This window comes from Nycticebus coucang, chromosome X (genome assembly GCF_027406575.1).
Source record: "Nycticebus coucang isolate mNycCou1 chromosome X, mNycCou1.pri, whole genome shotgun sequence".
Classification (NCBI taxonomy): Eukaryota; Metazoa; Chordata; class Mammalia; order Primates; family Lorisidae; genus Nycticebus; species Nycticebus coucang.
The window spans coordinates 54,984,213-55,001,328 of NC_069804.1; the positions used below are offsets into that span (position 1 = coordinate 54,984,213).

Below are 17,116 nucleotides of genomic sequence, written 5' to 3' on the forward strand. Positions count from 1 at the left end.
CACCGCCAGAGGAAGATAAAAAACAGTACTTCAAACAAAGAAGAATGAACAAGGAAGTATACAGTTATGATTTAATAAAAAAAAATAATAAAAAAAAAATAAGAGATAACATAGGGGATGTCCACAGCAAGGGAAATTTGCCAAACTGAGAAATGTTTTTATAATGGTTAAATTCAGAATTGTTTACTGTCAGGAATCCTGGGTTTAAGTCTGCTCTAACCAACTCTGTGCTGCTCTGGGTCTTGATTTTCCCTCTGTGAATGAGGGGGTTAGAGTAGATGATGTCCAAGAATGTTTCAGCACCCCCTATTCTGCCTTGCTGGCTATAGATTAGATTCTCTAAACCATCATGTTTTGTTTCTCTTAGATCCTCATCTTTCAGAATACATTACCAGCCATCCACTTCCCATACCTTTACTGATACCAGCCCTTTACCTAGTTGAAAGAAATTGAAATCCAAGTGCTTTCACTACCACCACCCCAGATCAATCCAGTGCCCAAACCCACAGACCCGGAAGGTGCTCAGTGTCATCTGTCCCTCAGGTTTTATTGACAGACAGAAACTACATCTTTGTCAGCCACCAGCTCCACAGGGACATTGCTGGGGACAGGGAACCTGAGATGATGCCAGATTTCAGCCTGAGAACAGTTTTGGAAGGTAACCAAAGAGGGAGAAGGAAGAGGAATATGTGAAAAGGAGTTGTGAGGGAGGAGGAGTATATCAAGAAATTCCTCCTGTCTCCTACAACTCCAAGACTTCAGGAACAACCTAGGCCTCAGCCCCTGATCCTTCTGGACTCCTGCCCAAAAACATGGAATCAGCTCATGATCTCCAAACACAGCCTAGTTTTTGCTGGCTGCTAAGTTCTTATCTCAGTCAGTCCAGACTCCAGCCCAACCCAGGAAGGAAGCAAACCATAGAAGAGAGAAGGAATAGTAGTTAGAGGCAGCCCTCTGATTAGGGCAGATGTAAGTGCTGCAGCAAACTGGTCAGAGGCTTTGCATAATGTCACAGCAGCAGCTGCTATTGCTAGAGTTTGCTGGGGGCCCGGCAAAGGACAGGCTTGCAAGGACCCATTCCAGCAGCTAGGGAAGGGGGTGGTGGAATTTGTGCTATCTGTGTGTGTTGGGAGAGGTAGCCTGACCCCTCAGGCAAGGATTGGGGGTAGCAGGCCACAGCTGAGGCACAGCCCATAAAGCCTGTGGTTGCATTCCAAGCTTCAAAATCTAGGAATTGTTGGGCCAAGTAGAGGGCAGGGACCTCTCCTAGAGACCACATCAGAGGTGAAGATTCTCTTCTCCAAACCTCCAGACCTCCCTTCACAGCCCAGCCAGAGAAAAGAGGAAATCTCCACTCTCCTTCTCAGACCAGAGCTCAGATGTCAGGTAGGTGCTTTATCTATCTCTGAGGCTCTCGGGGAGGAGCATGCAGGAGGCCAGCAGGGGTAGTGGGACCAGTCCCAGTGTGCTGGGGCAGGGAGGCTGGGGGCCTATAGAAGTCCAGTGCTTCAACTCCCACCAGGATAACTGTCTGGGGGTGGAGATAGTTTCCCATTCCCTGGCTACTTCCCCACATGGTCCCCATGTGGACCATTCCATGAAACTCCATTGCATAGTTCTAAGTGGGGGGCTGACCGGGTCCCCAGGCCTGGCCCTCTATGCCTCCCCAAAATATGGCTTTGGAAAGGAGTCTCACAAATGAAGAGGGCCCTCTGAATAGGCAGGCCCACCCCTCACAGGGAAGATATCTTGACAGTCTCGGGGAGGAGGCAGGTGGTACCCAGGCTGGATTTCCTGAGGGTGCTGCTGGCCCTGCCACCAGGTGAGGAAGGTTGGCTCTCATCTGGCGTGTTGGCAGGAGGGGTTGGGATACTGATAATGGCAGCCACGAAGTCCCGGCTGTCGCAGTTCAGGTCAAGGCCATCATGGGGCTTGGCATTGAGGCTTGAGCGGCTGTGGACAAGGGTGGGGAAGATGGAAGGCTCTTAAAAAGTCATCTTAATACTTGCCAAGCAATCGGGGCATTTACTGAGTGCCTTCTAGGTCCCTGGCAGGGGACCCAGTGCTTCCCCTGTATCCTCAATTATGGTAGTAGAGAGTGAGGGCTCTGGAGTCAGACAGTCTTGCATTCAAATCCTGGTCTCACTTTAACCACTCTAAACCTATTGAGTTGTTGTGAAGATTCAATGAAATAATAAGTGATATAAAGTGCTCGGAAAAGTGCCTAAAACATAATGAGCATGTACAAAAATGTTATCTGTCATGGTTACTCCTAACAATGCCTACTGTAGACTTCTCATAAGAGTCTATAGTAGGGGTGGCGCTGGCCACATACACCAAGGCTGGAGGGTTCTAACCCAGCCCAGGCCAGCTAAAACAACGACAACTTCAACAACAACAACAAAAAAAAAGTAGCTGGGTGTTGTGGCAGACGCCTATAGTTCCAGCCACTTGGGAGGCTAAGGCAAGAGAATCACTTAAGCCCAAGAGTTTGAAGTTGCTGTGAGCTGTGATGCCACAGCATTCTACCCAGGGCAACAGCTTGAGACTATGTCTCAAAAAAAAGAGTCTACAGTAGGATCTACATGCAGCTCATCAGGTCCTCATTCCCTTCAGCCTTTACCTCCTATGGCTCCCCCCTCGACCCCCACTCATTCCACCCACACACAGTAGCTCACTCATTCCACCCACACACAGTAGCTCCCTTGCTGCATTTCTAATGTGCATACCCACATCTGCCCCAAGGCCTTTGCACTGGCTGTTATTTCTGTCTAGAAAGTTTTTCTTCGAGTTATCTGCATGGCTCACTCCATCACTTCCTTCAGGTCTTGGCTCAGTTGTAACCTCAATAGTCTTCCCTGACAACACTATTAAAACTGCACCACCCGGGCGGCGCCTGTGGCTCAGTCGGTAAGGCGCCGGCCCCATATACCGAGGGTGGCGGGTTCAAACCCAGCCCCGGCCAAACTGCAACCAAAAAATAGCCGGGCGTTGTGGCGGGCGCCTGTAGTCCCAGCTACTCTGGAGGCTGAGGCAAGAAAATCGCTTAAGCCCAGGAGTTGGAGGTTGCTGTGAGCTGTGTGAGGCCACGGCACTCTACCGAGGGCCATAAAGTGAAACTCTGTCTCTACAAAAAAAATAAAAATAAAATAAAATAAAAAAAACTGCACCACCCCCTGCTCCACACTCCGTCCTCCATCCCTGATTTATTTTCCTCCTTGGTGCTCACAACTGTTTGGCATATTACATAATCTGTATTTGTTTATTAACTGTCTTAACCTAACAGATTTCTATCTGTTCTGTTCACTGCTACATCCAAAGTGCATGAACGTGTGCCTGCCATACAGCAGGTGTACAATAAATTTTTGGTGAAAAAATGGATGAAGAATGAGGAACTGCAGACAAGATAAGCCCAAGCTCTCAGCATGGAGGCATTTGGGCTGGAGCTTTTCTTGCTAGGCCTAAAATCACGAAATCTCATGCCCACTGGTCCAAGCTCTGAGCTTCCCCAGGTGTGGCCAGCAGGTGGGAAGTGTGCTTACCTCTGAGGGGCAGGACTCTGCCGCAGCCCAGCCAGTGTGTCCAGCTCCTGCATGCTGCCATGACTGACTGAGGCCGTGGAGTTGGCAAGGCGGATAGCACGGCGCTTGGCCCTGCGAGGGCAGCAGGAAGATAGTAGGCTACCAGGCCCCACTGGTTGGGAGGACACAGAGGTGCTGCGGCTGGTGCGGCTGGTGCGGCCTCCCAGTGAGACAGCTCCCAGGGCTTCACTGAAGGTTAGCTCGTCTGTGAACTCATGGCACTATGGGCAGAAGGGAGGCAGGGTCACAGGGGACCCCATGGGAGCTGATCCCACACTCACACCTTTGTTCTGGCTATCCCCTCCTTTGTGGAATTTGCTCCCTCCCTCCCTTCCTTGTCCACCATTCAAGGCTTAGCTCTGTTCCAGGAAGCTCTGAGTGATTTCCACAATCAATAGTGACCCTCCCACCCAGGGTAGGGAGCTGGCTTGGCAGCAGAGAGACCCCCTCCATTCTGCCATGCTATCTCTTAGTGGGCCTCACCGTTGTCTTCTCTAGACAATGCAGCAAGTGGTGATGTTGCTGCTCAAAAGCAGAACGGTTCCTGACACACAGCACCTGCTCCTCTCCACTGCTGCTCTCCTGGAGTGGACAGAGCAGAGAGATAAGGGCAGTACCCTCCTCCCCTATCATCGCTCACCCCTAACCCCAAACTGAGCCCTACTGACCTCACGGCCCCTGTTCTGCTTGTACTGCAGGAAGGCGTTGGTGGTACCACTCTTTGCCAACCGAATCCTTGCCAAGCGCACCTTCTACAGAGAGAGGAGGAGATAAGGAGTCAGGTGGTTAAGCCCCAAAGTAGACTGGCTTGGAGTTTGGGGAATAAAAAGTGCTCAGATGGAAGGTGCAGTTACCTGCTGTGCTCGGCGCTTGTCAGCCCGTTGGTTCTGGTGGTAGATGCGGCTAAAGTTGGACACAATGACTGGCACAGGCAGGGCAATGACCAAGACGCCACTGAGTGAGCAGATGGACCCGAAAATCTTGCCAGCAATGGTGCTGGGCACCATGTCTCCGTAGCTGGAGCAGGGGGAAATGGGCCCAGATCAGAAAAGTGCCCACCTCTCAGTCCCCCTTTCCATCCCATCTAAACCCGACACACCCTGCCACCCTGGCCAGGGATTCCAATTCTCTGAGCCTCCGTTTCTTGCTGTGAAAGATGTGGGCAATGACCTCTCTGGCCACCCACCAGTGTGGGTCAGATGAGAAATGGGCCTGGCCCTCAGCCCCTACCATCTGCTGCCCCTATCCAAGCTTCACCCTGAGCTTCTGAGTCAGCTGGAAATCTATTAATACCAAGCAGAGGAGAGAGTGAGGAAATCACAGGCAGTAAACATAGGCCCCTATGGAAAGAGTCCCACCACCTCAGGCCAGCAAGGGTCCTAGGAGGAATGTTCTGTTGGTTTTGAAGGCCTCTGTCTTACCTTCTCTAGGTAGGACCCCTTTTTATTCCCCTAGAGCAGTGGTTCTCAACCTTCCTAATGCTGCAACCCTTTAATACAGTTCCTGTGGGTTGCGACCCACAGGTTGAAAACCGCTGCCCTAGAGGTAGTCTTGAAAACTGTCTTCATATGACAAAATAGGGGAAGGCTTGAACCCCCCCTTCTCCATGCTACTCCACTCCCATAGTGATGGAGCAGAGCCAACCTAACTTGTTTCATAGAGAAGGAAACTGAAGCTCAATGAGGTTCTATAACTGACTTGCCCAAGATCATGCTGCATACTTTTGTTCTGATCACAGGACCAATCAGAACTCCTCCATAGAAATGCAGCCTCTGCAATCTTCAGCCTGGAGGCCTTCGTTCATGTGTTGCCCTAGGATGGCTTTTCCTTATTTCTGTATTTTGACTCATTTTAAGCATTCAGGACTCTGCTCAAAAGTCTCTCCAACTTGGCCATTTCTGGCTCTGTGATGTGTCATCTCAGACCATGTCCTCAACTAAGAGACATGGGCAGCCATCCACCTCACAGCGTTATTGTGAGGACTGAATAAAGGGCATCAAAATACTCAGTGTCAACCCATTGTCAGGACTCAATATTTGTTGCTCTGATCCTGAGCCTCTAACCAGAATTAATTTCTACCCCTTAGAAATCCCAAATCATACTCAGGAGGCTGAGGCAAGAGAATCACTTAAGCCCAGGAGTTGGAGGTTGCTGTGAGCTGTGTGATGCCATGGCACTCTACCGAGGGCCATAAAGTGAAACTCTGTCTCTACAAAAAAAAAAAAAGAAAAGAAACCCCAAATCAATTTTCATACCACTATAAGACGCTAAGCAAGCCCAATTCATTCAGTAATTTACTCAACAGATACCGAGCATCAACTATATATCTAATCCCAGTGATGGAAACATAGATAAGGCTCACAGAATCTGCCCTGACAATATCTGTGGGAATGCCATGAATTCATACTTTTATTTTTGGGACAGAGTCTCACTCTGTTGCCCAGGTTAGAGTGCTGTAATGTCAGCCTACCTCACAGTAACCTCAGACTCCTGGATTCAAGTGATCTTCCTACGTCAGCCTCCCGCATAGCTAGGACCACAGGTGTACACCACCACACCTGGCTTGTTTTTCTATTTTTAGTAGAAATAGGGTCTTGCTCTTGCTAAGGCTGGTCTCCAACTCCTGAGTTCAAGCAATCCTCCCCCCAGGTCTCCCAGAGCGATGGCATTACATGCCTAAACCACCATTCCCAGACTGAATTTATACTTTTATCCCAACTCTGTTTACTCTCAAGGATTGGAAGTAATAAATAATGCTGAAAATATCTTGTTCTGGGAAACAGCAAGGAATCACAAAGCCACAGAGGTAGTGCCCCACATCGCAGACAATTCTAGAAGGTTGGAAGACATGGGTCCTCAAAATAGAAAAAAGGGTGATATAGAAAGCCAGTACTAATGTATTCTGCACCAAAACATTTAGAGAACTTCCACAACTGTGATTTCATTGAATCCTCTCTACATGATGAAGGGATTATCATTTCCTATTTTACAGAGAGGGAAACTGAGGCCCTGAGAAAACAACATCCACAAAAAAGAGCAGTTAAGATGATCCTTGAATCCAAGTTTCTGAGTCTACAAAACCAAGGCACTATCAGAACAAGGAGGGATTTGAAGATTAAGTCCAATTTACTCAGTTTTTACAGATGAGCAAACTAAAGCACAAAGTGAAAGAAAAATCATTCTTCTAGACTTAGTGCCTGTAGCACAGTGGTTATGGCACCAGCCACATACACTGAGGGTGGTGGGTTCGAACCAAGCCCGGGCCAGCTAAACAACAACTGCAATAAAAAAGTAGCCAGGCATGCTGGGCACCTTCAGTCCCAGCTACTTGGGAGGCTAAGGCAAGAGAATCGCTTGAGCCCAAGAGTTTGAGGTTGCTGTAAGCTGTAACACCACAGCACTCTACTGAAGGCAACATATTGAGACTCTGTCTCAAAAAAAAAAAAAAAAAGATCATTCATCTAACCTTCCTAATTTTAGGGAAAGGGAGAGTGTAATCAATTGATCGGGAACTCCCCAACACAGGGTCTACACTCACCCAAGTGTGGTCATGGTGACAATGGTATACCAGAAGGCTGCAGGGATGCTGGTAAAGTTGGTCTTGTTTGTGCCCTTCTCAGCATAGAACATGACAGTGGCAAAGATGATTATGGCCATGGTGAGGGAAAAGAGGAGAAAGCCCAACTCGGATGCACAGCTCTTGAGTGTGTAGCCCAGAATCCTCAAGCCCTGTGAATGCCTGGAGAACTTGAAGATGCGGAACACCCGGAACACACGCAGGGTGACAAAGGCTCCTGAGACGTCCTCATTCTTGGGCACAAAAAGCCCAATGTAGTATGGCAGGATGGCCACCACATCGATGAGGCTCATGACACTCCTCAAGAAGCGACAACGGCTGGGGGCAGCAAAAAGCCGCAGGAGGTATTCACCTGTGAATATGAGTACGCAGGCCGTGTCCATGCAGAAAAAGGCCACTGGGAAGCGCTCACCACAAGGCAGCTCTCTCGGGGACCGGCGCGCCGAACCCCGGCATGGGATGGTCTCCACCACGTTGGCGATGACCGACACTGCGATGAAAAAGCCGGTCACATAGTAGAAAACAAGGGCCGCGGTGCTCGTGTGTGGGTTCTCGAAGGCCCGCCAGAGCCGCTGGCGCAGGGAGCTGCCCGCCGGCAGGGCTGGGCCATCTCCCGCCTGCTCAGCCTCCTCGTCCTCTGCCAGGCGCTCAGCGTTCTCCTTCTTGCGGTCCCGATACTCTTCAAGGCAGCAGTCGCCAACGAGCTCTGGCACCAGGCCGTAGAAGGCCAGCTCTTCGTCGAAGGCCTGGATGCACTCCTGCCGCGGGCAGTGCAGCCGGCCTGTGCGGTAGAAGTTCAGCACGTGCCGGAACATGTCCGGGTCACGATCAAAAAAGTACTCCCCCGAGTCAGCGTCATAAAAGAACTCTTTCTCCGAGCTGCCCAGCAGGGTGTCTGGGTAGCGGTCCAGTGTGTTTTTCCAGGTCTCAAAGCGCCGTCCACTCACGTTCACCACCAGAACCTCATCTCCGCGAGATGCCTTCACCCCCGGCGCTGGGGGCAGGGGCTGCTGGGCCAGGGGCAGCCAGCCCACCGCTGCGGCCCGGGCAAAAGGCAGCCACGTGGCCACACCTGCCGCCATCCTGGCACTCCCCAGGCCCACGAAGACTTGGGGGGGGTGGCGTTTAGGAGAAAGTGGCTGTCTCCAGGATGGTGGGCTTGGAGAGGCCCTGGGCCACCCGGACAAGGAGACCGGGGGTGTCTAGAGAGGCCAAGAGGAACCGGGAGGAGGAACTAGAGAAATGGGCAGGGGCTTGGAGGGCATTTAGAGTGTCTAGGAGGGGCCTGGGCAATGTCTAGGGACTGAGAAGGGGAGAGGGACATGGACAAAAGCAGAAAATGTGTTTCCAGAAAGGCCAAAAAGAATCTGAGGGAAAGTTTAGAGATACTGAGATGATTCTAGAAGGGTGAACAAGTGCCTGATAGCTGCCTAGGGGGTGCCTAGAGGGGCCAAGAAACATTTGAGGAGTTGTCCACAGTCTCAGGGAAGGAAGAAGGGCCTGGAACCTCTTAGCAGGCTTGGAGAGGAGGTTGGGGGTATTCACAGAGGTAGAAATGGGACAAGAGGTGCTTGAAAGAGGCTGACAGTGTCTAGAAGGGGAGGGGGGTAGTCTAGAGGGACTGAGACAGGTGAGGAGGGTTGTCCACACCCTCAAGACTTCTGGGGGGGGGAGAAATGGGGGTTGGAGGTCCTTTCTGGATCTGGAAAGGGGGCTGGTGCATTTAAGGGGTGGCTATAGAGCCAGGAGGTTGTAAAGAGGCTGAAAGGTGTCTGGGGAGTGCCTAGAGCTGCCAAGAATAGCCTGGGGGGTTGTCTACACTCTACAGGAGTTCTGGGGAAGGAAGGAGAGGTGAGGGCCTCCTGCAGGGCTGTGGAGGGGAGTGGGGAATCTAGAGGGGTAGATATGGGGCTAGGTTACTTTTTAAGAATCTGAGAGTTATCCGGAAGAGGAGGGTATCTAAAGGGGTTAAGAAAGCCTGGTCCACACCCTTAAGAGTTTTGCAAGGAGGAAAAAGGAGCCTGGGGGAATCCTGAGGGTCTGGGGCTCAATTGGAAGGAAGTTGGGCACAGCCCCAGAGCATTCAGAGGACCAGAAAAGACTAAGAGGAAGGGAGTTCCCCCAAATGGGCCCGAGAGGGGGGTGGGGTATTGAAAGAGTTGGGTGTGTCTCCTGGGAAGGGGGCTGCTGAGCCTTGCAGGAGGCTGTTGGGGAGGTCTGGAGAAGGCTGGGTCCCACCGTTGGGGGCAAGTCTGGGGAAACCACACCCCGAGGGGCTGGCGGTGTGTGCAGGGAAGCGGTAGGGGTGGCAGTGGCATTCGCGGCAGCAGAGGAGAGGCGGCCACAGCCTAGCTTCAGAGAGGAGGCAGCACGGGCAAGGGGAGGGGGATGGGCCCTCGGATGGAGGCTCTGGAAGGGCAGGGTCCAGAAGAATCCTTGGGGACTATCCCAGAATGGGCTAGGGCGTGGGGGCTAGACCAGGGTAGAACAAGGACCACATTATTGGTAGCCTCCTCCCTCTCCCCATCGGGCTGTCCTCACCTGTGTTCCTGCTGCACGAGCAGCAACAGCGGTGGGGCTGGGGGTAACTAACACCGGAGCTCCTGGCCCCCTCTGCAGAGCTGCCTGAGTTCTCCTCCTCTGGCTGTCTCTCCCGGCCCCTTCGAGCTTGCTGGGAGATGGAGAGAGAGGCAGGGAGGAGCCTTGTGGCTCCCCGAGCCCCCTCCCCTAGGACAGCCTGAGAGGGACCCTGGGGAGACTCCGCCTCCTACAAAGTGGTTGGGCCTCAGTCGCGTCATCTGGAAAATGGGGGTGGCAGGGAAATTTGCCAATTCTCCCCACCTCCTTCCTGGACTCCCCTCTCTTCCAGCCCAGCTTCTACACCCTCTGCCCCCAGGGGCCCCCACCCCCCAAACGCCTGAATCAGCAGCACTTAGCTGATCCGATCGATGGGCAGGCGTCTGTTAATGGCCCCAGAGCAAAGTGCCATGGAGAATGATGCAGCGCTGTCCCCTCCCTGCCCCCAGACTGTGGAAAGGCAGGAGAAGTGGGGGTGGGGGTAACTGGTGGGTAGTGTTCCCCTGGGTAGGGGAGTGTAGTCTGGGTTAGAGCCCCAGCTCTAATCAAGACTTCTGTTGTGAGACCAGAGCTCTCATCTTCCTGTTTTGGAATGTGAAATGAGGAGTTGGGGAGTGCAGAGGGGGACAATCCAGGGGGACAATCCTACCCCACCCCACACCAAGTTCTCCCCAGGCAGGCCCCATTCCAAAGGGACAGTCTCACAGATTAAGAAAATCTGTCCACAGTCAGTGGCCTCAAATCACACCTCCTCTCCTGGGCAGCAGCACTGAGTACAGAGTGCTTCTGGAAAGTTGCAGGTGGGTTCAAATCCCAGCTTTGCCATTGACTTGTTGTGTATTTTTTTTTTTTAAGAGATGGGGTCTGGCTATGTTACCCAGGCTGGAGCACAGGAGCTGTTTTGTTTTTTGAGACAGAGTCTCACTTGTCGCCCTCAGTACAGTGCCATGGTGTCACAGGTCACAACCACCTCAAACTCTTGGATTCAAGCGATTCTCTTGTCTCAGCCTCCCGAATAGCTGGGACTATCACAACGCCCAGCTTTTTTTTTTTTTGAGACAGTCTCACTATATTGCCCACAGTAGAGTGCTGTGGCGTCACAGCTCACAGCAACCTCAAACTCCTGGGCTTAAGCCATTCTCTTGCTTCAGCCTCCCAAGTAGCTGGGGCTACAGGTGCCCACTACAATGCCCGGTTATTTTTCTGTTGCAGTTGTCATTGTTGTTTAGCTGGCCCAGGCTGGGTTTGAACCCGCCAACCTTGGTGTATGTGGCTGGCACCATAACCACTGTGCTATGGGTATCAAGCCATGCCCAGCTATTTTTACAGATGAGGTCTCGCTCTTGCTCAGGCTAGTCTCGAACCTGTGAGCTCAGGCAATCCACGTGCCTCGGCCTCCCAGAGTGCTAGAATTACAGGCGTGAGCCCCGGCTGAGTACAGTGGCCGTTAACAGGTTACAGCCTTAACTCCTGGGCTCAAGTGATCCTCAGCCTTCAAAGTAGCTGGGACCGCAGGTGAGCTCCACCACTGCTGTATTCTTGAGCAAATTACCTACATTGTTTCCTCACTTGTCAGATGGCAAAGTTATCCCAACTTGATTGTCATTTGGAGCATTAAATGATGTGAAAAGTGATAGCACAAGGGTATGGCATGCACAGCAGATTCCAAATCTTAAAGGTGTGAGCTGACGTGGGAGCAGTAATGCAGGGCCAACCCTAGGCTTTCCATTTACTCATCCGTGTAATCTTCCATTTGCCCACTGGTAACACTCCTGATCTGCCAATTTCTCTATCCCTCCACCCACGTAACCAATTACTCTGCCTATCCTTCCACCCATCTCTTCATTGAGTCATTAATCCACTCACCCACTCACTCATCCATTTGTAAGTTCATCCTATCCACTAACCATTCACAAACCTATCCATACTTACCCATTCTCCACCCATCTATGCCCCCACCTATAGCTCTGTTGATCATTTATTCACTCACTTTACCCTTCCCACTCATTAGCTCATCCATCCATTTACTCACAACCTGTCCATAAATCCATCAATCCACTTACCTACCTAATGCACCCACCTGTACATTTGTCCATGCACTTATCTATCCATTTGTCCATTGATATCCCCCATGCACCCTCTGCCTATCCACCTACTAACCCATCTACCCATTTACTCATCCAATCACCTATCCATCCATCCGTCCATTTTTTTTTTTTTTTTTGTAGAGACAGAGTCTCACTGTACCGCCCTCGGGTAGAGTGCCGTGGCGTCACACGGCTCACAGCAACCTCCAACTCCTGGGCTTAAGCGATTCTCTTGCCTCAGCCTCCTGAGTAGCTGGGACTACAGGCGCCCGCCACAACGCCCGGCTATTTTTTGGTTGCAGTTTGGCCGGGACTGGGTTTGAACCCGTCACCCTCGGCATATGGGGCCGGCGCCCTACTCACTGAGCCACAGGCGCCGCCCCCATCCGTCCATTTATTTACCAACTTATGCATCATTGATCCATAAACTGTCCACTTATTCATCCATCAGTTGTCAATCACTTATCCATCCTCCCATCTGTCCACTTATCTACGCCCACAACCCCATACATATCCACCCACATATGTATCTGCAAATATTTCTGCTCCACTTTGAAGGGTTGGTCAGTAGTAAATGGAGAGAAGCTGCCTGAGGGTGGGGGAATGAGAGGAAAGTTATAGCTTCCCTCCCATTACAATGGTGTGACCTCCCCCCAGCATGTCCCTCCTGGTTTAAAAGAATGAGACCACACAGTCAGTGGGTGGGCCAGTCTGGCCAGATGGTATTTTGGCTGCACAGCCTTTACACACACACGTCGCTAGAACGCTGAACATGGACTGCGCCCCCACCCACCATCCCCAATCCCAAATGCAGAGTAGCTAGGCTCCAGACATAAATTAAAAAATAAGATAAAATAAAAAAGAGTTGGTCTCTGGGAGGGAGAGCTCATGCAGAGATGAAGGCAGAAGACCTTGGGAGCTAGGGCCAAGAAGGAGGAGAAATTCCTGCCCCTTCCCTCAGGATCCCCACTCCCCCGGGACCTCTGCCCTAAGACAGTATAATTAACACCATTCAAAAGGCCTACAGCCCCTTTAATGTCCAGTCTCTCAACCTATCTGATGTTGGATGTTGGCTCCGGCCCCCATCTTCCCACCACAGCCAAAGAGAACGGCATCTCGTGGGGTGGGAAGGGGAAGAAGTGGGTGAAGCCTGCAGATCTTTAGCTGGTTTCTCCTGGCTCTAGGTCTGGGTCAGGAGAACCCATGCATTCCTTGCTGAGCCGCACAATTTCCTGGGACAGAACTTCCATGTCCTAAGAAACAAACAAGCCATCAGGGGCCAGAGAAGGGGGCAGACCACTCCCTTGCCAAAGTAGGGGTATCATCTATGATTTCCTTCTTGCTCCATTAATTAATCAACACCCAGCTACACCTGAGCTGGTACAGGAACGTACTTGGAGAAGCTCATGGAGTCCCCAGCAGTGAGCTGGACCCAGAAAAGTTGCAAGCATGGGTAGGGAGCCTCTGGTGCTACAGATACTATTACATGGTGCTGGTGGAGGATACAACCACCACCCTCACCATCTTCTCTTCTACTAAATGTGACCTTGCTTTTCAAAGACAGGAGCTGGGTCCAACTCCTTTCTGACTCTCCTGGAGATGGGAAAACTAGTTGAGTAGCAGGTTTGGCAAATGGATGTGTGGGTAGATGTATGGGGGGATCTGTGGTAGGCAAAAGTGGATAAGTGAATTGTCCAGAGGACAGATGGAGGACAACAGGCAGGCAGGAAAGCAGGTCATGGGGTGCGTAGGTAAAAGGTAAGGCAAGGGGGAACTAATGATAAGAGAGTGGCATCTCAGGAAATAGGCTGCAAGACATGGAGGAGATTCTGAGATGGGTAAATAATAGGGTAGGTAGATGGACAGATAGGTAAATGGTTGGGTGAATATGTGTATGAATGGATGAATGAGTAGATGGAAGGACTGAATTGATCATAAGTTGACTGGAGGGTAGAAAATAAGAACATGAAGGGGATAGTCGACGAGCAGGTAGGGGGTGGTGTGTGTCTGAGTGGACAGATGGGTAGACTGAAAGGCACACTCGCCTTATGCAAGTGCATATTCTTGGTGAGCTGCTCCTCCAGCATGTTCTGCAGCTTCTTGTTCATCTCTCGAAGGTTCTCATCGCCTGGCTTCACTAGGTCTCTCAGGACGCTGCCCAGCCCGCTGCGATCTGTGTGGCCTGCTGCCACAGATACATCTGCAAGGGCCCAAGCTAAGAACCAGTCCCTCGGCAAAGCCAGGAGAGCCAGGCAGAGCCAGAGGAGAAAAGAAGGTAACAGAGCCAGGGAAGATGGGAGGGGGAGAAGCCATGTTATGTAGGAAGTGGAGGCTTTGACATGTGGAACCTAGCTCTTTCACTTACTAGCTCTGCAACCCTGAGAAATGAGGACAATAACTAACTCATGGAATTAGAAAAGTGCACATGATAGCATGTGAAGCACAGAGCACACAGTAAATCCTCAGAGCATGTCAGTTGGTATTACTCTGATTAATAAGGAAAAATAGGGAGCAAATAAGAAGATTTAAAAAGAGCAAACAAAATAAAGATGGGAAGGAGCGAGGAAAGAGAAGGAGGGAAGGAGATAAGAATCCAAAAATGGGGGCGACGCCTGTGGCTCAGTCGGTAAGGCACCGGCCCCATATACCGAGGGTGGCGGGTTCAAACCCAGCCCCGGCCAAACTGCAACCAAAAAATAGCTGGGCGTTGTGGCGGGCGCCTATAGTCCCAGCTGCCTGGGAGGCTGAGGCAAGAGAATCGCCTAAGCCCAGGAGTTGGAGGTTGCTGTGAGCTGTGTGAGGCCACGGCACTCTACCAAGGGCCATAAAGTGAGACTCTGTCTCTACAAAAAAAAAAAGAAAAAAAAAAAAGAATCCAAAAATGGATACAGATCCAGAAAATAAAAATTTACAGCAATAAGATAATATAGACAGCAAGACAAGATGAAGGAGAGAGGGTACAAAGAAAAACAGGAAGAAGAGAGAAGAAAAAATGAAGAAGAAGATGAGACACAGGGAGAAGAAAGGAAAAAAGAGAAAGACACATTAGAGAACAGAGAGTGCAGAGATGACAGAGACAGAAAGGAGGGAGGTGAGATAAAGGGACAGAGCATCACCGCTTTCCCCTCCATGGGTCACAGTCTTTTTTTTTTTTTTTTTTTTGAGAGAGTCTCATTTTGTCGCCCTCAGTAGAGTGCCATGGCATCATAGCCCACAGCAACCTCAAACTCTTGGGCTCAAGCGATTCTCTTGCCTCAGCCTCCCAAGTAGCTGGGACTACAGGTGCCCACCACAACGGCTGGCTATTTTTTTTTTTTTTTCAGAGACAGGGTCTTGCTCTTGCTCAGGCTGGTCTCAAACCTGTGAGCTCAGGAAATCCACCCACCTTGGTCTCCCAGAGTGCTAGGATTACAGGCATGAGCCACTACACCCGGCCCGGGTCACAGTCTTGTCAGTAGCTTCACTGAGTTCCAAGAGGAGAGAAGGACAGAAACCACAGCATAGAACAATGGAGAGGGAGGGCCAGGTTAAGGCTAAAACAGGGCAGATAGCTGGGGATGGGGCACTGACCAATCCGGCTGTCCATGACGTAGGTCTCAATGATGGCACTCTTCCGGCAGAGGTCCTCTGCCATGGAGGCGCTGCTCACTTCTAGGTGTTTCACCTGCAAGATGGCCCAGCCCACCTCAGACCTCTTGACTGTACATGTTCACACATGAGGAGGGGCCCATTCAGACCCCCCCACTTCAAGTGGGGACGAACAGGCAGACAGACAGCACCTTCTCCTCCAGCATCCATTTCTCCTGCTGTGTCTCTGCCAGCCGCTGAAAGAGTTCGGCCACTTCCTCATCTGACAGCTCTGCTGGCCGAGGAGGCTGGGCCTGAGGGCTGCTGGATAAGGACTGTAGGAAAGAGAAGGGGAGAGGCCAGCCCCAGGCTCAGTGCCACCAATCTCAGATAGCAGTCAGGAGCTGAGGGGGGAGAACCAGGCTGGAGGTGGGTGGGAGAGTATGGGCTCTGCAGTGGTGTCTATGGGTCCATCTTAGAATCCTCAGAGACTCTATTCCCCTTTGCCAAAAGGGGGGTAGAGTAACCAAATCAGAGCCTCATGGAGAGGATTAAGGGAGATACTATAACAAATGAGATCTAATTTCCAGCTGACAGGAAAACTAGAATGAAGAGGAACAAGCTAAATGATATCACTAGGAAGCCAAGAGAAAAATCCAGAAGGTGGGATACTTCCAGCAGGTCAACTGGAATGGTTACTTCAACAAGTTAGTCTTAGGAAAAAAGGGACCACATTAGATTCACGAGACTTAAGGGACAAAAAACAACCAGATGCAGCATGTGCTCTGAAACGGGCATTTTGGGGCCAAGTTAGAGAAACCTGATTAAGGTCAAAGTATTAAATGACATGAAAATTTACCAAATTGGGAAGGTATAGAGATTAGCTGAACAAAAACAGGTTACTCATAATCTCATTTAAGTCTAGAAAAGAGAGATCTGGAAGGGTATGAACTAAGCATTTATGATGGTGATCTCTGGATGGTGAAAATGTGACTTCTTTCTTGGAGACAGAGTCTCTCTCTGTCACCCTAGGTAGAGTAAGTGGCATCAGCCTAGTTCATAGCAACTTCAAACTCTTGAGCAGAAGCAATCCTCCTACCTCAGCCTCCCCTGTAGTTTGGACTACAGGTGATTGCCACAATGTCTGGCTATTTTTCCTATTTTTAGTAGAGATGGGTTCTCACTCTTGCTCAGACTGGTCTCCAACTCCTGAGTTCAAGCAATCCTCCTGCCTCGGCCTCCCAGAGTGCTAGAATTGCAGACATGAGCCACTGTACCCAGCTGAAAATGTGACTTTTTTGATATTTAAATATAAAATTGTTGCTCACTTGTGGTTTTTTAAAAAAAAATCTACAATGCATACATACTATTTATGGGACAATAAAAATACATTATTTTCAAATTACTGGCTCATCCCCCATATGGCCATCTGAATCCAAGTTTACGGCCTTGGGGAGAAGTTGACAAGAAAATGTGTGTTGAAGGTCCAGAGTAGAAGGAGATGGATAGCTATAGGTGAAGGAAAAAAGAGGGGAGAGGTCCTAGATTTGGGGTTCAAGAAGCTGGAGAATTGTAGGCTCTTTCTTGCCCCTTACCCTGGCTGGAGCAGCCGAGCTCTCCTTCTCCCGTAAGATCTCCCGGTAGCTGAAAGAGGAGATGCTACTGCTGTCCCCTGTCTGAGTCCGGCTTGGTGAGTTCATCTCTGAGAGAACCAGCTCCTCAAGGCC

At 50.7% G+C, this 17,116-nt stretch overlaps 2 protein-coding genes across 11 annotated transcripts in view; both read right to left on the reverse strand.

Moving 5' to 3' along the window:
- Positions 1-528: 528 nt before the first annotated feature.
- KCND1 (potassium voltage-gated channel subfamily D member 1) lies at positions 529-9,866 on the reverse strand. 2 transcript variants are annotated; one of them, XM_053580798.1, is made up of 7 exons: positions 9,700-9,866; positions 7,120-8,194; positions 4,436-4,598; positions 4,250-4,333; positions 4,065-4,163; positions 3,543-3,802; positions 529-1,953 (listed from the first exon to the last, which is right to left on the reverse strand). In XM_053580798.1, the coding sequence occupies exons 2-7, from the start codon at positions 7,971-7,973 to the stop codon at positions 1,734-1,736; spliced, it is 1,680 nt and encodes a 559-aa protein (XP_053436773.1). In that variant the 5' UTR covers positions 7,974-8,194; positions 9,700-9,866; the 3' UTR covers positions 529-1,733. The 2 variants fall into 2 exon arrangements, with proteins under 2 accessions (XP_053436773.1, XP_053436772.1); XM_053580797.1 differs by having other exon boundaries at positions 7,120-8,360.
- Positions 9,867-12,519: 2,653 nt separating this feature from the next.
- The window catches only part of GRIPAP1 (GRIP1 associated protein 1), a 28,335-nt gene continuing 23,738 nt past the window's right edge, over positions 12,520-17,116 (reverse strand). For 6 of the 9 annotated variants that reach the window (XM_053580801.1, XM_053580806.1, XM_053580805.1 and 3 more), the window contains 4 exons: positions 16,985-17,115; positions 15,602-15,724; positions 15,393-15,486; positions 13,084-14,022 (listed from right to left, as the gene is read on the reverse strand). In XM_053580801.1, coding sequence (XP_053436776.1) covers positions 13,619-14,022; positions 15,393-15,486; positions 15,602-15,724; positions 16,985-17,115 — 752 coding nt within the window. In that variant the 3' untranslated portion in view covers positions 13,084-13,618. The other 3 variants (XM_053580808.1, XM_053580804.1, XM_053580802.1) reach the window with 1 other exon arrangement.

Coding starts and splice junctions, on each gene's coding strand:
- KCND1 (XM_053580797.1), bottom strand. CDS start 8,240: ATGGCGGCAGGTGTGGCCACGTGGCTGCCTTTTGCCCGGGCCGCAGCG. Junction 4,599..7,119: donor GTCACCATGACCACACTTGG/GTGAGTGTAGAC, acceptor CCCCTGCTCCAG/CTACGGAGACATGGTGCCCA. Junction 3,803..4,064: donor ATTGTCTAGAGAAGACAACG/GTGAGGCCCACT, acceptor TTCTGCCCATAG/TGCCATGAGTTCACAGACGA.